This window comes from Petromyzon marinus, chromosome 54 (assembly GCF_048934315.1).
Source record: "Petromyzon marinus isolate PM22_M1 ecotype Great Lakes invasive population chromosome 54, UKy_Petmar_22M1.pri1.0, whole genome shotgun sequence".
Classification (NCBI taxonomy): domain Eukaryota; kingdom Metazoa; phylum Chordata; class Hyperoartia; order Petromyzontiformes; family Petromyzontidae; genus Petromyzon; species Petromyzon marinus.
The window spans coordinates 7,066,687-7,091,170 of record NC_133720.1 but is presented as its reverse complement, the minus strand read 5'-3'; the positions used below and the strand labels follow the sequence as shown (position 1 = coordinate 7,091,170).

At 53.0% G+C, this 24,484-nt stretch overlaps 1 protein-coding gene across 3 annotated transcripts in view; it reads right to left on the bottom strand.

Annotated features, from left to right (window-relative positions):
* The window catches only part of LOC116954195 (NEDD4-like E3 ubiquitin-protein ligase WWP1), a 75,232-nt gene that overhangs the window by 5,137 nt on the left and 45,611 nt on the right, over nucleotides 1-24,484 (bottom strand). For all 3 annotated transcript variants that reach the window (XM_076052145.1, XM_032974707.2, XM_032974708.2), the window contains 20 exons: nucleotides 24,355-24,479; nucleotides 23,433-23,573; nucleotides 22,957-23,110; nucleotides 21,816-21,997; nucleotides 20,600-21,002; nucleotides 19,768-19,863; nucleotides 19,017-19,191; nucleotides 18,062-18,116; nucleotides 16,747-16,831; nucleotides 15,483-15,614; nucleotides 14,865-14,946; nucleotides 11,292-11,363; nucleotides 8,517-8,605; nucleotides 7,779-7,938; nucleotides 7,370-7,503; nucleotides 5,440-5,580; nucleotides 4,965-5,085; nucleotides 3,465-3,569; nucleotides 2,620-2,716; nucleotides 168-240 (listed from right to left, as the gene is read on the bottom strand). In XM_076052145.1, coding sequence (XP_075908260.1) covers nucleotides 168-240; nucleotides 2,620-2,716; nucleotides 3,465-3,569; nucleotides 4,965-5,085; nucleotides 5,440-5,580; nucleotides 7,370-7,503; nucleotides 7,779-7,938; nucleotides 8,517-8,605; nucleotides 11,292-11,363; nucleotides 14,865-14,946; nucleotides 15,483-15,614; nucleotides 16,747-16,831; nucleotides 18,062-18,116; nucleotides 19,017-19,191; nucleotides 19,768-19,863; nucleotides 20,600-21,002; nucleotides 21,816-21,997; nucleotides 22,957-23,110; nucleotides 23,433-23,573; nucleotides 24,355-24,479 — 2,622 coding nt within the window. The remainder of the gene's footprint in view (nucleotides 1-167; nucleotides 241-2,619; nucleotides 2,717-3,464; nucleotides 3,570-4,964; nucleotides 5,086-5,439; nucleotides 5,581-7,369; nucleotides 7,504-7,778; nucleotides 7,939-8,516; nucleotides 8,606-11,291; nucleotides 11,364-14,864; nucleotides 14,947-15,482; nucleotides 15,615-16,746; nucleotides 16,832-18,061; nucleotides 18,117-19,016; nucleotides 19,192-19,767; nucleotides 19,864-20,599; nucleotides 21,003-21,815; nucleotides 21,998-22,956; nucleotides 23,111-23,432; nucleotides 23,574-24,354; nucleotides 24,480-24,484) is intronic.

Sequence of the window (24,484 nt, the reverse complement as noted above, 5' to 3'; positions counted from 1 at the left end):
GCACGACATTTCGACGTTTCGCTCCGCGTCACGGCAGCTTCTTCGGCAACTCCTTTCTTCAGGAAACCTATCCGATCCCACAGCTCCATCTCCACGGTGCACGTGCCGCTCCTTCCAAAGTCTTCAAGGCAAAGAGGAAGGTGGGGGGGGGGGCAGGGGGGGCTCACCAGGTGTGGCTTCGAGGCAGCCAAGTGTCTTTGCCGACTTTCTCGATGCAGAACTTCTGCGCTCCGTTGCTCCCTGAGGACACGAGGGTTACGGAACAGACTCGTCAGACGGCACGGCGAACGCCCCCGGGTGATCCAGGCGAGGATTGGTTGATCACCCTCAAGATTTGTGAAATGCCCAACTCGCCCCAAGAACATCCCCAGCGTATTATAGCCTTCAACATTTTGGGGGGCAAGTGCCGTCAGCGAGCACCTATTAAGGCCGGCAGGGTACAAGGACCGGTTCAGATACGCGTCACTAATGTTGGCCGTGAGATCGAACGCGGGTCGCCGGGGTTGTCGCGCAGCGCGCTAACTACTGCACCACCACTCTCCCAACACACACAAACACACACCAGACAATATGATAAGTCTCCCATACAGTGTGGAGTTTGTATTCCTGATACGGCAGTTGTTGTTCGTATGCTGTTAGTATGTTGTTAGTATGTTGTTAGCATGTTCTCCCCTCTGTTCTGCAAGGGTTTCCTCCAGACTCTCCAGTTTCCTCCCATAGCTAAAAACCCTCACACACACGCGCACTGTCACTGGCGCTGACCAAAAGCAACATCCCAATGGTAAAAAAAATAAAGTATTTATTACTTATTTATATTTAGTGACTTGTTTATACTATTTCCTCAATTGTTTCACTGCTCTCGTTTTGTTTGTATTGGTTGCTGTTGAAACTTGCTGACCTGTCCCTCCACCCCCCCCCACCCCATGCTGGAGATCTGTGATAAAGAGCTTCGTAGCTCATCGGATTCCTCCTGCAGTTTTTAATATTCTCATTGTGAAAAATTCACCGACAAAATGTACTAAATCGGGATCAAAGACAATGACAAAGAAACCCCCGTAATAGCCTTAGCAGACTGTCGGGGCAAGTGCTGTTAGCGAGCAGCACCTATGAAGGCCGGCACGAGAGGGGGGGGGGGTGGCCAACACCACGTCCGGCCGCCTTTGTCTCCCCAGTGGCGATGTTTACACACCGCACCAGGTACTCATTTGAGGCCGAGTCGACCTAGGGGAGGCCCAGTACCGGTTCAGATAATCGTCACCGGTGTTGGCCGTGAGCGTGAATCGAACCCGTGTCGCCGGGTTCGTAGCGCAGCGTAGCGCTAACCACGACACTTACCGTTCCCTTCACTGGGATCGCGTACACACACAGCAGCAGCAGCATCAGCAGCAGCATAGCCGCGCCCCTTTGCTATGAAAAACTTATTATTTAGATTATTTTGCTGCTGCTATAAATGTCCAAATTATAAATCCATTTTGTTTGAGCTATCATGTTGTGGTGGCCAGGTCGCTTCTGCAAAAGAAGTTAATACCTCAATGGGGCTTTGCCTGGTTATGATCGGGATGGTTTAGTGTTGTATTCGTATGAGTTTGGGCGATTTGCTTTTATTTTATTATGGTTTATTTTTATTATTTTATTATTTCCCTTCTAAAGTGACTTTACCGAAAGAACCAAGAATATGTGTTAACTTTCTTGTACTTAGGAATAGGTTTTACCCTTTTAACTGGCACAAAAACTGACACCTTTATTCAAGGCATCATGTTTGCAATAACCACAACACAAGCAGTCAAAATGCAAACAAAAAAGACAACTCTGATAATAATAATATGCACTGTCCTTGAATTTGATTGGTCCACACCCGAGACAGCTTTTCTTAGAGCCTAGTCTCCATTGGTGTTGGACCAGAAGACGCCAAAAGGCGTACAACTCAAAAACAGCGCACTATCAGAGTATTGAGGGCTCGGGGTGAGCATTTACATTGAGACCTCCTTTGCCAGAAACAAGACATAGGAATAGGTTTTACCCTTTTAACTGGCACAAAAACTTTCTTGAACTTTGCGCGGCTATCGTATTTTTGCACCGTTTGTTGTTGTAATGTCCTTACCCCGTGTCCCTTACCGGACACCTGAGAACAAGAGCTTTATATTATGAGACCTCCTTTGCCAGTGGCAAGATATAGTAATAGGTTTTTACCCTTTTATCTGGCACCAAAACTGACACCTTTATACAAGGGATCATGTTTGCAATAACCACAACACAAGCAGTCAAAATGCAAACAAAAAGAGACAACTCTGATAATGATATTGGCACTGTCCTTGAAATTGATTGGTCCAGACCCGAAACGGCTTTTCTTAGAGCCTAGCCTCCACTGGTGTTGGACCAGATAACCAATCAATTTCAAGGACAGTGCAGTTCATTATCAGAGTTGTCTCTTTTGGTTTGCATTTTGACTGCTTGTGTTGTGGTTATTGCAAACATGATCCCTTGTGTAAAAGGGTGTCAGTTTTGGTGCCAGATTAAAAAAAAAAAAAAACCTATTACTAAGAGCTTTAACAGCTCATCGGATTCCTCCTGCAGTCTAAACAAATAAGATTCTTGAGCGAGTCGAAAATCGTCGCTCACCCATGAGTTCGTTGAAGCCTCCGACGGGAAGGCGGCACGTGCCCGTCACGAATTGGAGCAGCCGGGTCCTCTTCTCGTTGTCCATTTCCCGCACCACCTGTCCCCGCCGCAAAGAAACGGATGAGCACCCCTTACGCACAGCGCGCTCACAGAGGCGACGCTTCCATTATGCTGGGCGACACGGAGGGGGAGAGGGCGGGGTGGTGGACGGAGGTGGTGGTGGGTGGGGGGATGGCCCGGATAGTAACAACAAAAGCTACAGCACTAAAAAAAACCGTCGATACAATAATAATAATAATAAGGCTATCGGCGGTCATAATGCGCACGTAACGCAAAGGGAAGGGTCGCAAGAGCGAAGCTTTGTTTTTTTCCCCCCCCGAGGGGAGCCCCGAATGGCAGCTCGTCCCCGCGTGGCACAAGGCGGCTCAGAGGCACGGTGAAGTACGGTCAAAACAATCAGCGGGACTGGGGGAGCGGGGTGGGGGGTGGGGGTGTGGGGGTGTGGGGGTGTGGGGCAGGGGCCTGAGTCGACCGTCTTCCCGCGTACCGTGATGCAAACCCGACTATCCAACCCGCCTCCCGCCCCCCCTCGTCGTATAATACTCGGTGCGGCGTGTGTACAACGTCACCAACCGGAGAGACCAACTATGGCGGTCGGGCGTGGCGCTACATACACCACCCACTCTCTTGCGCCCGTGCCTGCCTTCGAGGGTGCTCGCCCGGTGAAACTTCCCCCCAACGGTGGGTCTGTTAAAAGTTCTACGGGGGGTGCGGGCGGGCGGGCGGGCGGGGGGTGCGGGGGGGATCTTTGTCTCCGCGTGGTTCACGTTGGAAGTGCACCGCACCTGCCAGAACCACACGATCTGCTTGCTGTTGCGGTTGTAGTGCCTGTAGATGGTGCTGCGCTGCCAGTCGGTGAGGTCGATCTCCTGCATGCCGCACAGCATCAGCTGCGGCGGGGACGGGACGTGCGTGGGAAGGCGAGTGAGCGGGGAAGGAAGGCGGGACACGACATAGACGCGCAAACGCAGTCCACTCTCGTGCCGATGTTGTCCCAACATATAAATCGGGCGATTGTTTGCCGCCGGTTCTGGCTGCCTTCGCCGCTTTGTCTGCGGTGTTCACGGGCGTGGAAATAAAAAAAAAACTACGGCGTGACAAATTCTCCCGAGATCGCGATTTTCATGAACGACGCCGTATGAAATAAAAAAAATGATGTTTAAACGTTAGAACACTTCCTGTGCATATTGTCACCGGACCGCCGATTGTCTCGTACTGCAACCACACGGGTTGGAGTGAATCGGTAAGTCACACCGATTGTTTGTCGCTGTGACTTGCTGACCACGCCCCTAACCGGGCATCTGTGAAAAGAGCTTCGTAGCTCATCAGATTTCTCCTGCAGTCGAGATGAAGATCCTCATTCTGGTAACGTAAAAAGCCTTAAAAATGTATGGTACAGCAGCAGGCCACGATAGCATTCAGTGCACCATCAAGCGCTGTGACATCATTATGATCATCAGCCGTGGTCAATCCACTGCTGGATGAAGGCCTCCTCGGAGCCGTCGCCATCCCTTCACGGCACTGCGATTATCGTCCGCACATTCCGCCCAAACGCCACTACAAAGTGTGGAATGAACAAAATGTCATTTAAAAGCAGACAAGGTCTCCTTGGCGAATCCATCTCATCCAATCGCTCCGCGTAAAACAAGACAAAAAAACAATCTAACACAACCCAAAGAGCCGCACAAGCCTTCTGGCGGCACTTAACTTCAGGAGCGTTGATTCAAAACCACGCAGAACACTCCGGAGCGGCTTTTCGACGCAAAGAATACCACCACCACCATGTGCAGAGTGAGCCGAGCTCGAGTCGACGCTGTGACCTGCCCGATGTTTACCGGCGAGGGCTGCATCTTTGCCATATGGGTCCCAGGTACGGTGATAAATCACTCAAAATTACAACTTTACGGCACTCGTATGTATAATCGTATCGCCCTGCATTTCGTAACAGCAAAGGCAAAGATCCCCCGTATAGCCTAAACAGACTGTTGGGGCAAGCACTGTTAGCGAGCACCTATGAATGCCGGCACGGCACACGAGGCGGCGGGTGGCCAGCACCACCTTTGTCTCCCGAGTGGCGATGTTTACACACCACACCAGGTACTCGTTTGAGGCCGAGTCGACCTAAAGGAGGCTCAGGTAATCGTCACTGGTGTTGGTGGCCGTAAGCGGGAATCCAACTCGGGTCGCCGGGTTCGTAGCACCGCACGCTAACCGCTGCACCACCGCTCCATACCTGTCGTAAGAGCGTGCACACACACACACGCAAGCACGCACTCTCAACGCACCTCCAGCTCTTTCTCGTCGAAGTACTGCAACCACTGCAGAGGCACCACCTCGTTAAAGCCGTCGAGGAAACCCTTGGTCTGCTCCTCCACTCCTCGCGAAAACCGCCACTCTGACATCAGCCTGCGCGGGCGCGAGCGCACACACCCACCGTTCAAACCCCTGGTAGCTGCGATGAACGGATGGGTCAGCGAGTGAGTGGGCGAGCGGGTGGGTGGGCGAGCGGGTGAAAGGGCGAGCCAGTGGTTAAGCACGGCTGCAGAAACTTTGGAAAAGAGACGGTGACATTGGGAGGAGGGAATTCCACAGTGGGGGGCAGTGCGAGGCAAGAAGCCAAAATTGAAGTGTTGTGACCTGCACGGGGTGAGTGCGTGGGTGAATGATTGGGTGGATGAGTGGGTGGATGGATGAGTGGATGGATGAGTGGGTGAGTGAGTCGGCAAGCGAGCGTGCGAGCGGGTGGCCAAGCGCCCGAACCTGATGTACTCTTCCTTGTTCTCCTCCGTGACCTGGACCTCGCTGCCTTCGGGCTTCAGGTCATGTGACTTGATCTCTCCCAGGATCTCCATGTCAACCGCAAAGAACATCTCCAGCCCGCACTCCTCGATGTTGTTGTCACTGCCGGGGGAACAGCAGCGAAGCCGTCGAGCCAAGGTCAGATTCATTTATTTTAGTTTCGTGATAATAATTTTTGTTGTTTGCTGCTTTCTTTTTTACTTGTAACACTTTGCATAAGCTCCGTCCGTCCGATCGTAACTTTCCCGGCGCCCGTGACGAGCGGCGGCGCTGTAACTCGCATGAACATCACTGAACTTGAACGGAACTGGAGCGTGAAGCTGTTGTTGAAAACCGGCCACACTCGCATCAAAGCGACGCCCAAAACACTTGGGAGGCATTCCGTCGGCCTTGCAATGGCTCACAACATTTACAATACGATTGTAGCATGTGGCTTTACTCTTTGGTTCTTTCCGTAAAGTCACGTAGGTATAAAAGAAAACAAAATTAAATCACGACGTTTCGGGCGCAACACAAGCGTCCGTCATCAGGTGGGACAACCACAGCAAGAAGCAATTGCTGAAGTGGGCAAAAGGGCTGCTGCAACAAGAGGCCATATAGGCAAGAGAAGGGGGGAGGAACCAGGGAGGAGAGACAGGGAGGGTGGAAAGACACAAGCACGGCAAAAAATGCCGGGGTGGGGAGGGGCTGGGAGTGGGAGGGTTAGGAAACTGGAGATGCAGATATGAAGGCAGGCCAAAAGCAGTTATGGTTTTGCCTGGTTAATAACATCCTTCCAATGATTGCTCAATCTGTATCCATATTCCCGGTTGAAGTTATGTCTATGTTTATATGTCTGGATGGCTTCATGAACAAACCTTTGATAGTAGTCCGAAGATTTGCAGAGTACCTTGGTCTCGGAAAAAAACAATATCATGAGAGCCCACAGCGTTATAGCAATGGTCAGCCACGGCGGAGGTATTGGTTCTGCCGTGTTTCAGATCTGACTTGTGCTCGCGAACACGGTCCGAGATATGTCGTTTCGTTTCCCCAATGTAACACCCACCACAGGTGCAACTTAGTTTGTAGACTCCAGGATATTGCATGTCAGGAATGACATCCTTCACAGATGGGATTAGATCATGGATTTTGTGTACTGTACTGAATCGGACTTGGATCTTGTGTTTGTTTAAGATTTTGGAAATCTTTTTGGTAACGCCTGCTATGTATGGTAACGTGATGGTTTTGATCGGCGTCTCAGGGAGTTGTTTCTCCATGGCTGGAGAAACAGCTTTGTGGATAATGCGTTCCGAATATCCATTCATCTTAAGGGCCTGGTGTACGTGTTCCAGTTCACTGGCTAGGTGGTGTTGGTCAGAAATGCAGTTATTTGGCCACATGGCCTGCCAGCAATGAACCAATTAATTCCATACACCCATCCATCAAATTCACCATGGAAGTGGAGACGGATGGAAACCTACCATTCCTGGATGTTCTGTTTGAGAAGAGACCTGATGGCTATTTGGGACACTGTCTACAGGAAAGCCACCCACAATATAACAAAGAGTATGGATCCCTGCAGTCACGAAAACTTCAAATCTAGATTTTAGCCTGTGGCTTGTTTGATCAAACGGCACACGGAAGAAGAAGAAAAGAAGAAGACTAAGAAGAAGAAGATGAAGAAGAAGACGAAGAAGAGGAAGAAGAAGATGAAGAAGACGAAGAAGAAGAAGAGGAAGAAGATGACGAAGATGAAGAAGAAGATGACGAAGAAGAAGAGGAAGATGAAGAAGACGGAGAAGAGGAAGAAGATGACGAAGAAGACGAAGAAGATGACGAAGATGCAGAGGAAGAAGAAGACGAAGAAGAGGAAGAAAGAGAGGAAGAAGAAGAACAACAACTGCAGTCTCACCGGACCCAGATGAGGGAGTTGTAGAACTCCGTGTCGATGGACTCCAGGTCCTTGATGGTGAGCTTCTTGCTCAGCATGCGCTTGTAGAAGGGCAGACTGAAGCCTGTGTCGATGAAGCGCCCGTGGTACAGGGCCTGCAACCGGTGAGGGGAGGGGGGTGGGTAGGGGGGGATAGAGGAGGGGTAGGGGGGGATGGGGGGGGGTAGGAGGGGGACGCTCGCATTAACCACCGCCACCGCAGTCGGCGCCACCGCGGGAACGCTCGGCAGTGGAACTGGAGAGGATTATCTCGATGGGTCAACCGGTAGTTAACGTCTCGCCACCGTGGCACCCCGTGGCACGAGCGCCGATCGGCGCCCTCCGCCCGTCGGGCGGCGTGGGAAAAGAAACGTGCCGCGCTCTCCGCTACCATGGCGATGAAGCGGCCGATGAAGCGGAAGTAGGCGAGGTGGTCGGGGTTGATGCTGGAGGCCGGGTTGATCTGCAGGCAGTAGTTGTTCTTGCCCGCGTACTCAAACAGGCAGTACATGGGGTTGAGCACCTCGTGCGACAGCAGGAAGAACCACTCCCTGCGCAGGCAACGACGCGTTCGGTTAGTATCACCACCCCCGCTCCCCTACCACCCTCCCTCCGCCCCCCCCCCCCCCCCCCAAAGACGTCACTCCCCCCAATGACCGTTTACAAACGGCGCCGTCGCCTTGCAAGGGATATGTGCGAGATTCCGGCGGCTTCGCAAGGAAGGGCCTTCATCCAGCAGTAGATTGACTGCGGCTGATGATGACGATCATGACGACGACGACGGAGCATAGATCATCGTTAACGAGAGCCGTACGCTTTAACGCTACGGAACAACTCCGCGTGGATAAAGACGGCGCCAGCCGGCGTAGAGTTGCGGTCGTGTCGCCACGGTTCTCTGCGCTGAGTACAACGTCTTTAAAAACAACGGCGCGACTACGCCTCTCTAAATAAAATTAACGTTGAGCCACCTCGCGGTGTGCGAGATTCGGCGGTGAACGGTATACCCCACCCTGCAACTTGCAGACGTTTCGGAACGGTTCAAGGGTTAACACCTCCCGGATTATCGCCGGAAGGGTTAAAAAGCCTATTGCTTTTTTTTTGCTCGTTTTTGTTGGACCAACGCACACACCTGGCAAGTCCTCCGTAGTCCAGGCCTTCCTCCCCGCGGAAGATGATGTAGAGCCTCCTCCGCAGGTCGTAGGGCTTCATGGCCATGATCTTAGTGCAAACATTTGAGACGGGAACAAAGTGACGTCACACTCGCCAGCCGATTAGTGCACACGACTGACCCCCCCCCACTCCCCAAACGGCACCTACGATTTTGCCCGCACCTCCCGATAAGCACGATTGGCTATGTACGGTGCGAACGAAGTTCACCATACGTGCATATATGTACGTACGTACGATCCGCCAAAAGCTAACGATTACAATTGTTGATTCGCGTCTCGCATCTACATTTGCGACCGCATCTTCAGGCGCTGGAGCCAAACGAAAGAGAAGATAGATACTACAACCCTTACATTATAAGAGAGAGAGAGAGAAAAGAAAACACAACTCTGTACGACACAATTAAATAAGTGCAATTAAATACAATACAATGAACGAAATCAATAAACTACTTTATTTTTTAATAAGCGCCCAATTTAAAATCGATTCTCCCGCACGCAGCTTCGCGGCATCGTCCTTCCAACGAAGCTGGTGGACACCCACTGTCCACTTCGCAGCACCCGAGAACCGCGGCTCAATCGCAGCTGGCCGGAAACCAGGATCTCAACCCAGGCACTCAAATCCGTCGATCCATTTGTACGAAAACATTTCGTATTTTTTTTTTTTATAAAAGCACAGCTTGTTCGTATTCATGTCGGGCACTTTTTTTTTGTTTTTAGGGAGCAAAGAATCCTTGAAAGCGTCGCACAAATTATTTCGGCTTCGCGCTCTCTCATCAACTTTTAAAATCGGCGTGTCGAAGAAAATAAACATCGTCTTCGTTTTCTGCAGTCCACACCCCCCCGCCGCCGCGGGCTTCAATTAGCGAGGTCACGCGCGCGCGCCAACAGCGCCGTCCCCAAGTTTTATCGTGCGACCGGCTCGCTCTACACGCGCGTGAACGCGTAGAGAGCGCACGGACAGAAACGGACAGGGGGTGTGGGGGGGAGGGGGGGGTTTGAAATTCGGCTTCCGCAACTTGGCAGAAAGCCCGCAAAGACCGCCCGGATTCTCCGTCAACAACAAAAACGGCGGCGGCGGCGGCGGCGCCAAGACAGGACGGGACCGGATCTTGGCAGAAGCGGCGAGCGAGAAATATTAATTTAAAAAAAAGACAGCATTCAAATTGTGCGTAATAAAATATCAAATGATCGCTAACGGTGTCCAACCTCCCTCCCCTCCTCCCCGATATAAATACTGGGATGTAAAAATCCCATTATTACGCTTTAACACGTAGGCTTTCGCGACCAATATTATCCATGAGAGTTTTTTTTTGTTGGGTTAGATTGCGTAAATATACAACCAGCCTAGTGAGGTTTAATCTCCAACACACCGGTGTGCTGTGCTATTAACGAATTGGCACGTTTCGTTTACGTGACAAACCTTACTGATTGGCTGTGTCGGGTGGTGGTGGGTTTAACGACGCATTTATTTTTACGCGATCTAACCCAAAAAACTTCCCCCCACCCTCTATTATGTATTATTAAACTTGTTTGCTAAGAAACTCACCGATCACTCAGAGGAGGGTCACGCTAAATTACAGGAGGGCAACAACTGCCGTACGTACTTCACAGCAGTGATTTGCGAGTCATTTATTATTTTTTGATTTAAAGCTTTCGTGACTGCAGGGATTCATATTCTTGGTTCTTTCGGTCAAGTGACATAGAAGGGAAACAATAAAAAAAAAATATATAAAACAATAAAATTCTCACTGTAGAAGGGAAACAATAAAATAATACAAATATAAAACAATAAAATTCTCACGTGACTTTACTGAAAGAACCAGGAATATGATTTATTATTAAAACATTTTTTACAAATTGCACAAATCCCGAAAAGTGACGCCAGGGCACATGGGGGCCCAGCATCACGGGATCGTTTACACCTTCGCATTCTGCGGCGAAGGTGCACGCGGTTATTAACCGCTGGGCCGCCCCCCCCCCCCCCCCTCCGGATTCGAAACGCCGGGTGCTGCGGCGACCGCCGAATGGCGTTCGAAGAAGATGAAAGTCGAGAGGCTTCATTCTGGGAAAACGCTGCAAAAGCGATCCACGTAAAGTTCTCACGAGGTTGGATTTATTTTTCTCGCCAACACACCACCGGTTAGCGCCGAAGGAGTAACCGACGTCGCGTTCGCGTGACAAGCCTCACCCTCATTGGCTGTGCCGGGTGGCGACGCATTTATATTGACGCGACGACGTAACCCAACAAAAACCCCTTGACGATGGACTCTTTTCCCATCGACAAGTCTACATTTTTTAACTGTGCTGCCATCTCCTGGCGAGCACGGGGTACTACGGCACCTCGACACCCACAGGAATGGAGTTTGTCGAGATCTGAAACTCAACTAAATTCGTTTTTATTTTAGCAGGTAAGGGCCACTGACAGCTATACAGCTCTTTTTCAGAAGCAACCTTGGTCACAAATGATAGCGCGACGAAGCGGCTTCTCATCGTGTGATAAGTTATAGCAGCCAAATACGCGAAACGCACGTCGAATCTAAGTGTGGAGGGATAAACTAGAGGACTGGGTGAAAAATCTACGCAATCACGAGGGAGAGACACATGCAAACTCCAAATATACTGCAGGCATCATGGTCGGGATTGAACGCAACGCACGACCTCCTGCATAATAGGTGAGGGAGTTAACATCTCACCTACCGCGCCACCAATCAACGATGACTATTCTCATACCGCACCTGCTGGAAGGAGTCTTCGAAGAGCGTCTGTCTCGTCACGCTGATCTTCACGTGCCCGGGTAAAGCGTTGCTCTAAAACCATAGGGGAGAAGCGGCCACAGTCTCACAACTTAAACGCAGACAAAATCTATTGGAAAAAGACTAAGAACACTTCAAATGTAGATAATAACAACTTTGCATGTACGTTGAACTTCTTTCGCACCGTATGTAGCCAACCGTGCTCATCGGAGGTGCGGGGGAAGGACAACAAACTAAACACAAAAAGCAGTTCTAAAGAAATGGGTTTGTCAACCGAGATGATTTAAAAGTGCATAGTTCCAGTGGCTTCCTAACATCGGAAAAGAATCATCTTTCCACTCATGCATTTACATGTGCGCTTGCTCATACGTCTCAGAAACATCGCAAGCAGCATGCATCTCATCTCAGGGCCACAGGGGCATACCTCTCCCCCCCCCCCCTCCGCACGACCATTCAGCGCTGCACCTCCCAAAGTGTATAAACGAGGCGACCGCCCGCGTAAGTACTGGACGTATAAAAAAAAAACGGCGAGTTGAGAGCGGGGATTCCTGCGAGAGACCGTGGACGAAGCGGGCAGCCGATGGCGAGCGTGCGCCGAATCTTCGCACGCAACATTCTCCGCGCGCCTGCCCGGTGTCTGTGGTCTGGCCACTCCGCACACTCGCGAATCCCGGAGTACAGTGGGGGGGGGGGGGCGGGGTCGCGAATAGGGAACTAGGATGCACTTAGTGACGAGCTAAAATGCGCTAAATCCATAAGTCGCGCGTTGAGAGAGGGTTTAACTATTTTACAACAGCAGGGTACCCAAGAACATTGTTAATGTTTCACAGACAGGATGTATTATGGACAGGAGAGTACACAACAATAGGCATCCTTATGAATAATGTATTATGAAAGCAGGGTACACGATAATAACACTCTTACGAATAACGCATTACGTACGGACAGCAGTGTACACAACAAGAACAACACTATGAATAACACATTGTTGTTGTCCTTCCCCACCAGCTGGTCAGCGTCGCGTGGTGGTGCTTTCAGTTGCGTTTTTGCGGCCTCCTGGAATGCTCTTCCTTCCAATGTCAGGAAGCCATTGGAGCGTAAGCGCTTTTAAAATTAAATCGGAAACCCATTTGTTTAGAACTGCTTTTTTTGCTGGGGTTGCTGTCCTTCCCCCGCACCTCCGATTAGCACGGTTGGCTACGTACGGTGCGAAAGAGGTTCAACGTACATGCATGAAATACACAACAATACAATGATTACAAACAACAAGTTAAAGGCAAGTTAGACTTCTTGGGACATGTAATGAGAAAGGAACCTGTTGGTGCTTAGTTGATCATCCACGCAAGACCAACACCCCAGACTCGAGCCTGCTTAGCTTCGGACGGCGTGCATCGGTCGTGGTGGAGCGTACACAACCGGGCGGGCGTCTCAGCGATCGCGCTCGCAATCGCAACGTTGCAAGTTCAATTCCTGGTTGGGGGCCGACCCAGTCCATCATCCCTCCGGGGTCGATAAAATAGGTGCAGGGACTCCTCTACTTACGAACGAGTTAGGTTCTAGAGGACTGTTGGCAAGTCGATCTTACTCCTGTCGATAACAAACGTGTTGTACGGCATGTACACTAAACACGAGGGAATGGCTTTAAAAGTTCACAATAAAGTTTTTTGGGTTAGATCGCTTAAGTATAAAATGTGTCGTAACCCTCCACCACCCCGTCACAGCCAGTAAGGTTTGTCACGTAAACAACGCGCCAATTAGTTGTTTTTATCATGAATAATATTGGTCGCAAAAGCGTACGTGTTGATCTTTAAAGGTTGCATAATCTCCTGTAGATGCCTTAGAGTCCACGTAATAGTGCGCCTCTTCTTACTACCACCCTCAACACTTTCGCCACTCTCACACTTCCGAGACATGATGGGGGTTGATGTTCTTGAAAAGCACAGAGGACGTCGTAGTAAACCGCACAGAGACAACAACAGACAATGGCGGCGGCCCAGGCAGAAGTGCTGGGAATGCTGGGTAATGACAGCGAACAACCACCGCCGTCTATTGCACGGCGGTTGAACTTACGACCCTCGGTCCGAACAGGCAACTGGACATATGGACCAGGTTTGTTGGTATCTCTGAAAGTTCCTAAGTCGAATGTTCGTAAGTAGAGAAGCCCCTGTATCGATTTGTAGGGAAGCCAACAACAGTGGTTGTCCTATGGATAGACTCGCCCCCTGACCCCCACCCCCAGCACAGGAATGTGGAATTTCCACCACCGACTCATGGCCGTAATTAGGAGATGAGCACCCAGTGCCGGATTAAGCTAGTTGTGGGGTCTGTAGCAAATGTTATAAAGGGACCATAAAAAAACACAAATATTAAAACACAATTTTTTTACTTGCATAGTAAAGTAATTGTATTTTTTTTTATTTGCTATACAGCCAGATAATACGACAAATCGCTAACCTTAAACACCCAGTCGTTCGAAAAATTTGAAAGCGGTATAGTACTATGCTAAGAGCCAGCATGGAAGAATCACTGAACCAGAATTGATAGCTTTAAAGCATTTAGCGCGGGGCCCTTGAAAGTGCGGGGCCCGTAAGCATATGTAGCTTCAAGTTTCAAGTTTCATTGATTAGGTATAGCCCTGTGAGCCATGCGGCTCTTAAGTCGGGTACAACCGCAACAAACAAAATATTAATCAACATTGCAGAAAACTATTACACCACAACCAGACCAAAATAAAGCTGCAAAAAGTTACCTGTGCTACTAGGATAATCCGGCACCGCGCACACCGCTGCCTCAGTGTCTCATGCGAGGCAGGCAATCAGTCTCTGACTTTACAGCATAAATAAGTCCGTGGGCCCAGAGCTAAAGTTGGTACCACGCTCGGTAGCGACGCTTTAGTCACGCCGATTCATGAGCACGGCCAATACGGGTGGATTATTTCACGGATGACATAAGCAGACTAAATAGGCGTTTTACCCTTTTACGGAAATAACACCAAATAGACGCACCTATTTGCAAGGCATCAAAAGTCTGCATGAACCACACATCACTCTTGTAGCAAACACATGCAAACAAACGTGCTCCGATAATTAAACAACGCATTGTCTTTGCACTCAGAATGTACGTTTGTTGAAGTCCTTTCGCACCGTACGTAGCCCAACATGCTAATAATCAGAGGGTGCGGGGGAAGGACAAACAAACTAAACACATAACGAAAGCAGTTTTTAAGAAATGAGTTTAAGTACGCATGTTGGACTTGGGCGAAGAAAAGGCGAACAGCACAATGGAAGTGCAAGTATCGAAGCATTATCGGGTCGGGTTGAGCGGTATTTTTATCCCACTCATTTCAAACGCTTAGGGTGACACAATTCACCGCCGTTGGCCAACGTAGAGAAATTGGAACCGCTAAAAGTGACGTCACTTCGTGTGGTACCGCCGAACAAAGTGAGACAACGGGGGGGGGGGGGGGGGTGGGCAGGTCCCGGCTCGCAAAGACATAAGAGTTTTGAAACGACAGAGCAAGCAAACACGCACGGTCGTCACGCTGCACGCTCTCACCTGGCACAGGTAGCGAAACTGGCCCAACTTCCACCGGAAGCTGCGCTCGTAAGCGATGGGCACCCCATAGGCGCCCTTGGTCCTGTTAACCGACGGCAGATCCCGTTATATGCATTCTATACGTTCTACGGCGCATACACAGCATTCTATACGTTCTACGGCGTATACACAGCAGAGGAGAGCTCCTCTTATCCACTACTCTATTGCCCGCGGCTCGTACAATGATGACGGTGGTGTTGACGAGGATGATGGCGGTGGTGGTGGTGGCAGCGGTAGTGATGATGATGATAGTGGTGGTGGTGGTGGTGGTGACATTGGTACAAATAGTAGTGGCTTTTATGCTGGCAGTGGTGAAAGCAGCAGCAGCAGCGCAGGCAGCTCACCGAGAAGCCTACGCACCAGGCCGCGGTCCTAGAAGGTGGTGGTGGTAGTGATGATGAGAATGATGATGATTGTGATGGTGGTTATATGGTGGTCGCAGCAGCAGGAGCAGCGCAGGAAGCTTACTCAGAAGCCTTTGGTGCCTATAAGGTGGTGGTGATGATTATGAGAATGATGGTGGTTGATTTGTGGTGGTGGTGGTGGTTGTGGTGGCAACAGCAGCGCAAGGCAGCTCACCCGGAAGCCTTGGCGCCAGGCCGGGGGTCCTGGAAGGTGGTGGTGCGCGTGTTGTGGTCCACAAAGTAGCGGACGCCCTCATTTGTGTAGCGCATCTCCCAACCCTCGGGCAGCGGCTCCTCGTTCACGATCCTGCAGGGCAGGGGACAGGGCTGTCTTTCAAAGCCTTGAGCCATTGGGGCCCAGGAACGGCTGCGTGGTACCTCTCAGGGTGATGTTTGCTAACAATTATTTTCTTGAAACAGGTCATCTCGGGATCACAAATGGGTACGATAGCAAGGTCCCGATGGTAGCTGCAGTTGAAGAAGGGCACCCAAGTGTGTCTGATAATGCGCTTAGATAGAGAGAAAACGAGTGTGATGTGAAACATCTAGGCAATGTGAGAATAAACATATTGGTGGACCACTGCCCGCGGCGGACACTGCTCGTCTGCCAAATATTCTGCTGTAGCGCAAGTCGCTTGACAATACTGCATACAAACTCTATTCCTAAGACCTTGTTGTTGCAAACCCAACGGGCGTTTCATTGTGCCCCACCGTCTTCCAACACTAAACCACGGCCTAAAATTAAAACGCACAAACGGACTTCAACGTGCCGTCACTTCCAACAACGACCTTGCGGTTCGCAGCATCCTACGCGGCGGCGCGTCTTGAGTTTCCGGTCACATTTAGACTTTTATAAATATCCACGCCGTATCGAATTGCCGCCCCTACCCAGGAACGTAAAAGCGGCCCAGGTTGACCGACGAATCCACCGATTCACTCCGGCCACTCGCCCACCGGCGGTCAGTGGTCTGAGCTTTGCTCTTCCATCGCTGCCACTACTGCCACTGCCGTGGCCGAAGTCGAGGACTCGGGTCTGACGTCGGCATCGCTCTGCTGCGAGAGATCCGCGGGCCAGACGCGATGCCGACAGTGCACGACGGGGATTACATTTGTGGGGGGAAAAAAAACCCCCCAAAATAACGTCCTAAACACAAGGACGCTGTACGTATGCATGTTGAACTTCTTTCATCCTGTACGTAGACAACTGTGCTAATCGGAGGTGCGGGGGAAGGACAACTAAAGATAAAAAGCAGTTCTAAAGAAATTAAGTTCCAGTGGCTACCTAATATCGGAAAATAATCATCTTAACAACGCTGGAATTTATATTGGACCCATGACCTAACGCAACGTCTGAGAGGACGGTTTTCTAGCCTAGGGGACCCCCCCCTAATGACGAGGGGGATCGTGGGGAGGGGTGGTGGGGGGGGGCGTCAGCTTACCCCTGTGTCCGAGGGTCCTCCCACTGCGTGGTGCGCGTGTTGTGGTTGACGAAGTAGACTCTGCCGTTCTGCTCCACCCTCTTCTCTGCGGGCGGCAACGGCACAGGAGGCAGGGGACAGTCGATAAACGGCGACGTCATCATCGTCGTTAAAGAGATGCGGGCGCGACGACTTACGACGCCCAAAACCAGCGATCGGCGGTCACTTGTCCAGCCGTCGGCGTGGTCGGAAATTTCCACATTTTTGACGGTGCGAGGCCGCCGTGAAGCGGGGGCGCGCCGGTTACGTGCATGTACGTCGGTGAACGCTAGTCGGTTAGTGCTACAGCGCTGCGAACCCCCCGGGGGGGAGGGCAGAGTTTGATTCCGGGCCACAGCTTGACTTAAGCGGAGTGTGATATCCGAACGGGTTCTCCTGGGCACGCAAGCCGTTGCTTTCGCAAACCCACACTGGCCATCGTGGTGGGCCGTCGGTTATTGTAAAAAAGACACGTCACCCCATGACCAATGCTCTTCAGATATCACTCGTTGACGTTAGCCGTAGCCGGGAATCTAACTCAGGCCGCCGGGGTCGTAGCGCGGTGCGTTAACCACTGCGTCCGCTGCTCCACTACATTATTATTAAATGTGAATTCGGGCCGTTGCAGCCACAAGGTGCCAGGCCGAAGTTCAACCAAGGGGGCCTTGTGCTGTGAAGATGGCGAATTCCTGAAATATTCCATCATGGTCAACGATGCTCGATCCCGCTGCTGAACGAGAGCCTCGCCCCCACGCTCCCTGCCACCTCGCGGGGACCCGTGGGTGCCACGTTCCGTCTCGATGACCGCACGCGATGACCTCGCACGCCATGATCTTGCGTGCGTGCGTGCGTTAGTTCGTTTCCCGTTAAGAGGCAGCCTTAAAATTAAGATCCTGCCGGGTGGCCAAGAGGTGGTGCAAGCGGCTTGCGATCGAAAGGTTGCGAGAGTCTAATCCCTGGTCGGTGGGGTTGACCCGGCCCCATCATCCGTGTGGGGTCGATAAAATAACGAATAAAAGTTCCACTCTGCACGGCAAATAAAAGTTACCCCTCTTGTGGAAAAGCCCAAGGTGGTCCGTCCTACATAATGACTCGCCCCACCCCCCCCGCCATAGTAATGTGGAATTTCCCCCAATCGAACAAGGGGCTGTAAAAACAGGGGGCGGGCACCGCCGCGATGCTCATTTGAGCGGGAAATCGCTTTTGCCACTTTGTTGTAAAATTCTGAACGTGGTGAGACCTATAGTTATTTATTGAATACGTTTTTGTTTGTTTGAGAAATCGGGGTTCAACTTACCCCAGCCTCCAGGCAGGGCACCCAGGGGGTCATTCTCAGCCGCAGCAGTGGCGGTCTGCACACACAACAACAACAACAACAACGGAGCGCACGCTCAGCAATACAGCGGGGGGAGGGGTGGGTGAGGGGGGGGGGATCCCGCACGCACGCGCGGACGGACACCCCAAGCGCTCGCGCGACGCCGAGAGTTCGTCCGCGGTGAAGCGTTTTCATCGGCGGCGAACGACGTCAGCTTCACGAGCGGCAGGGCGATTGGCGGTGGCGCACTCGAGGGCACGCACAGGGGGGCGTGCGATGTCATCGCCTTGGCCGATAAAGCCTCACCCGTTTCATGCCGGTCTCTTTTCAGGTCGCCAGGCTTTGGGGAAAACCTATGACCGTTTATTTTCACAATTTTTTTTTTCGTGTGTATTTTTATTTCTTTTTGACTTGCGGCCGCCTTGTTCTCCTGCAACGCTCGTTGTTTTCAAAAGGCGATGTCGATATCACGGAACGCGTTTGTTTACAACGCGGATTCGGATTGGATACAACGCGATCGATGCTTCTAGATGCTACCCACGTGCCTCGGTCTTTGTTCAGCCTGCGTACGCATCTCACGTGTTACCGCGGACTGTGTTTTACCCTACATTATATGTTATTCGTGATAACGCGATTCAGCCCGTAACGAGGTGCTCTTCAGGAACGCAACTGTCGCGTTACAGGACAGCGGGCCGGGGCTGATCCCTACGTTTCACTCGTATCGCATCGTCTGCACGACCGTTGTCGTGAGCCCAAGTCACGGACAAGAGAGACGGACGGACAGACACACAGACGGGGCCCGACAGCGCTAAAAACAACACAGCGACACCGTCAATCTCAGAGAAGGCAATTAAAACAAGACAACAAAAATTCCAAACGATGACCGGGAGCGGCAGAGGCAGGACCCTCCCTCCCCCCCCCTCCCCCGAAGCCCCACCTGGTAGAGGTAGCGCTGGTTGAACTGCTGCATGGCTCCCTGCAGCTGGTTGCGCTGGATCTGCCACTGCTCGAAGTTGCGCACCGACTCCATGGTGGGACGCTGCCACGTGGTGGTGCGCGTGTTGTGGTCCACGTAGTACACGCGCCCCCGCGGGTCCACGCGCCGCTCCCACCTGCGGGGATCGGCGGCGACAGTTTGGCGGAGTGGCCAGAAATGGTGGCTCAACGAAGCGGCTCATCATCATCATCATCAGGTGGAAATGTACAATAGGCAAATACACGCGACGTTGATTCTTGCGACGTGCACGGGTTTGCATTTCGTCGTTTATAGCGGCGGTATCTGACCCCCCCCCACCCCCTTCCCTTTCCCACCCTCTGGCATTGTATTGTAGCCCTTGCCACCTTTCCCCTATGTATTTTTGTATTTCTGATATGATGCACGCAGCCGTGGCATCGTGGGCTGCTCTGACTCACTTGACTGTGTGAACGAACGATTGAATTTTTTAGGGATTATTTCGTCGGGATTGCAACGTAGCCAGCAAATGAACAGCAATCACCGCCCCCTGCTCTGGCAGGATACTGCTCGTTTCGCAGGGCCAGGTGCCAGAGTCCACCGTGTGCCATACAGGGACAGCTGCCGCTGGGGGCGGGGGTGGTGCAATGTTGGAGTGAGTGGAGGGCGGCGGCGGCGGCGGCGGCGGTGGCGGGGGTCTCTGTAGAGAAAAACCTCACAAATCGCTGTCACTGACCCGAGCGGCAGTGGTTGCGGCCTCTCCCACGTGGTGGTGCGGGTGTTGTGGTCCACGTAATACGTCCTCCCGTGAGGGTCTGTCCTCTGCTCCCAGCTGCCACACACACGCGTTAGCCACCACGTCGATAAGCGTTAGAAGGGCCCGGTTGCATCGGTTCCGGACTTGCATTTCACGCAGGCCGATTAGCACTCCGCACCGCCGATTAGCACGGTTGGCTACGTACGGCGTGAAAGAAGTTCAACAAATGTCCATACATAGAGGCCACTGCTCGCGGAAGAAGAGCATCCCCACAAGAGTAGAGCCTCCCGAGGCTGTTTTGGCCTACTCTTCCACGCTGGCCTGACGTCTCGGAAGAGGTCAGATTAACCACACTTTACTCAACTCGCACGCGACCTGCCAATCTACCGAACTGCGGTTGTATCCATGTATACCGCTGGGTGGACACAGGGACAGTTGGGGGAGGGGGGGGGGGGAGCTGCGGGGGTATTTAAGAAACAACTTGCGCCGTTGTTTCTGTATTGCAAGTCCGGTGTGCCGCTAACCTCGCAGCGCAAGCCATGTCGCAGCATCGCCACATCGCGCAAACCTTTGCTGCTAACCTCACAACCCCCCACCCCCTCCTGTGCCGGAGGCACCACGCGCAACGATCTCAACTGCTGGACATCCGCGAAATCGAGCTTAGCACGTAGCCTTTCGCGACCAATATCATCCATAATTTAATACAAAAAAATTATTTACGCGATCCAACCCAAAAAAACGCTATTATGAAATCGAGCTTCATAGCTCATCGGATTCCTCCGGGATAAATGAAGATTCTGATTCAACGCACTTGGCCGGCAGAGGGCCTTGGCAAACTTCGGGACTCTGCATCTCTCCCACGGGGCAGCCGTCGGCCTGAATTGGCGGCGGCGGCGGTGGCGGCCCGGCCTCCGAGTTCGGGGCGCCGTCTGCATCCGACGAGGAGCCGGCGGTGTGCGGTGGCGGCTGAAGCGGCAGCGCCGGCGAAGGCGCCGGCGCCGGCGCCGGCCCCTGCTGGTCGGCGGCGAGCGTCGGGGGAGAGGCCGGCGGCCCCGAGACGGCGCCCGCCGAGACAGCAGCCGCCACCGATGCCGCAGACGCCACCGGCGCGCCGGGGGGCGTTCCCGCTTGCTGCGCATCCGTCGCCGACGAAGCTGCGGCTTGCGCGGAGGAGGTGGACGACGAAGACGGCGGAGACGCGGCGTCGCCGTTAACTGGAAGCCGGCGCGGAGGGCAAGGGGCACAAACAGTAAAAGCTTGAGAGAGGTGGCCTCAGAGCTCTGGGTCTGAATCCGGGTTTCAGCCACTGCCTGAGGTTAAACCGAGTTTTCAAGCGTGGCGAGTGGATGGTCTCAGCACGGTCATGAATGACCGACACGGAGACCCACGGACCGAACTGCGATTTAATCTGCTTCCCAGCCTGCTCACCAATGACCAAGCGGAGAAGCATTAAAATTAGTTCTTAAATTTCCTCAATTCCAGCTCTGAGAAACATAAAATAAACGTCAGGTTGACCGTCACACGCAACGAATCTCACTCTCAAAATGCAGAGCAAGTGGGAAAAGTGCTGCCCCTCTCCACAGTGCCGGGATAGAGATATACATATCGTGATCTCGCTCAGAGGCAACTCTGATATCCGCTTCTGTGGGTGGTCCCTAACACGAAGAAAACTAAACTATTTTATTTGATGTTTGAGCCATATAGCGGTAATGCAGAAGTGACCTGGCCAGAAATGATAGCTCAACGAAGCGGCTTGTCATCATCAGGTGGAAATGTACAATGGGCAAATACGCGTGACGTTGATTATAAATGCGGAGGGAAAAATCCTGAAGGACCCGGAGGAAAATCCTCACGACTTTCTCGACTCGTTCACCGATGCACATGCGACATCGGCGGCACGGCACGGCTCGGCTTCCGCGGTGGAAAAACGACCCGGCGACGCGCCGAGCCAACTGCTCGGCGCGTCTTGGTTAGTGCCAGTGGGGAAAAAAAAGAGGGGGGGGGGGGGGGTGTTAGCGGCGGCTCACCATTGCACGGGATGCTCGTCGGCCGAGGAGGAGGAGGCTTCCTGAGTTTGTTTGCGAGCGTGGAGGGGGAGGCCGCGGCGGTGGAGGTTGTGGCCAGGCCCGTGGCACCGGGTGTCGACGGCGCGACCGTTTCGTCCGCTGCTCCTCCGCCGCCACTCGTGGCCGAAGCGTCCAGCTGCGACCTACGCCCGCCACGGAGAAGGTCGAGACGCGCCGCGGCGGCGGTCAAAAGACCACCCCACCAACCCCCCCCCCCCCCCCCCCCCAAGCCGAGCGGCGCACAAATCGACAAAAACAGAAACGGGCGATTCACTACGACGACTCCTTCTCCTGCCGTTGATAATAATCAAGCGTGGATTTGTAACGTGCGCCAGCTATCGTTCGCTCCACCGAGAGAGAGAGTACAAATAAATATTATGATTCCGTTTCTGAAAGGGAGAGAGCGGTTCAGAGGTGCGGGAAAATCAAAGGCAAGCGGGAAGGAGGGCGGCCAGGACCGGCGCGCCAACCGCAACAATTTGCCCAAGTTCTGCGACCGCGCTATTGGGATGCGAGTGGCCAACCCCACCGAACCGATCGTGTGCCACCGAGTGGCAACAACGGGGCTGTAGAAGTGGCGGAGTAAAAGATGGCAGGTGAAGGGTGAAGGGTGACCCCCCCCCCCCGGGTGGCTCAAAGAGGTGAGATCGCTGGAGTCGGCGTCGCTGAGATCCGTGTTTTAGGGGCCGTTTGCTGATTACGCCGGCTCATCAAGAGTCCATGGTTTCGACCCGGTCACCAATAACGACGCAAAAAAAAACACTACTTAAGATTTGGTTTAACGCTTCAGATTGACCGATATTTCAGCGCTGAAAATTAAAAATACATCGGTTTGACCGTCAAGTGACGGACATTATTCTCGGCGGCAGGGCGCGGTGGGAAACGTGCTGCCCCCCTGACTGTGCGGACCAGAGGTCAGAAGTAGTGCCATGGTATACATTCTGCGGGCTGTCCTGCAACACGAAGGGCCCACACGCTGCTCTGCAAGAGCTCCAAATAGAAACACCGTCTCCGGATGGTGAAGCCGGTATTTCCTCCGAACTCTCTTGACGGAAGGACCCCCACTCTCCCCCACCCCCCCCATGTGGTGATCGGCACTCACCACGGCCTGGTCCTGGCAGCGCTGGACGAGGTTGGCGGCGACGGCGGGGAGGTGGCCGGCACGGTGGAGTCGCCCGGCGTTTCGGAAGACGCTGACGTACCGCCACCGCCGGCGCCGATGTCCGCTCTCGCAAGCTCCCCATTCTGCATCGGCTCTACGCGCCGCCACCACCACACACACACACACACCGAGCGTGACGACCCCACGCGGCACCACCATGACAGTGCCGAATATTCAAACCGTTCCTGGGCCTCCGCTAGGTCGACTCGGCATCAGAACGATTTACACGGCGAGACAAGGGCCGCCCACCCCCTCGCGTGCCGTGCTGGCTTTCATAGGTGTTCGCTAACGGCACCGTGCCCCAAAAGTCTGCTCAAGCTATACGGGGGATCTTTGTTCTTTTTGCTGGTAGCGACGGCATCGCCTGTGGGTGGCGGCGACGACAGCGGCGTTGGCGGTGGCTGGCGGTGGCTCACTGTTGGGCACGAGGCGTCCGTTGGGCAGCGCGTCGAGGCTGACGATCATCCCGTCGAGGCAGATCTCCAGGTCGCCGCACTCGCCGCCCACGCGACCCTTGACGTCTCCGCGCAGCGTCTGCTTCAAGGTCACGTTCTCCACTGCGCCCAGGCGCGCGCACGGCACAATCAGCTCTCGCTCCATCGCTCGTCGCCACCGGCCGTTCCGTTACGCTGATGCGAGGGCAGTTCGTAATATGCGGGCGGATCGCGTTGCGCGGGCGGTTCGCAATACGGGGGTGTATCATAATACGCGGGCGGATCGCGACGCGTTTTTATGGATCTCAGGATAAGTCAAGTCAAACGCCAACAATTTACGTAAGGTCTGATGGCAAAGTGACAATCCCCTACTAAGAATTTGTACGTCAAGTCCTAACCATGCTCAACTAAACAAACCTGAACATTGCGCCTGATTGGGCAGATGGGTATATGTACGTAGAACTTCTCTTGCACCGGACGTAGCCAACCGTGCTAACCGGGGGTGCGGGCGAGGGGGAAGGACAACTAACTCAACCAAAAAAAGCAGATCTAAAGAAATTAGTTTTCAAACTAGATTATTTAAAAGTGCATAGCTCCGGAGGCTTACTAATATCGGAAGAGACAGCGTTCCAGACGCGGGAGGCGTTGACCACTGTCTTTGTTCGATGGCAGAGCCAAAAGCCACTGCTGCTACTGCTGCTACTGCTGCTACTGCTGCAGCTGCGGGCACGTGCACGTGCACGCGCACGGGCACGGGCGAGCCCGTTATTTACACCAAGTGCGCCCCCGCCAACGCAGCAGCAGCCTCGTCGAATAAATGTATCACAAAAACACGCGACGCCTGACGAGCGGAGACTCGGCGGTAAGCGGGGGTGGGAAGGTGGGGGAGGGGGGTGGAACGCACGTTTCCCCTCGTTGCTCTTGAGCGCCTCGTAGATTTCCACGATGGTCTTGCCGACGAGCGTGTCCGATCGCAGCGCGTGGTGGTTCCACACCCTGAGCTCCACTTTGCTGTGCGGCGTCACGAGCCTGGG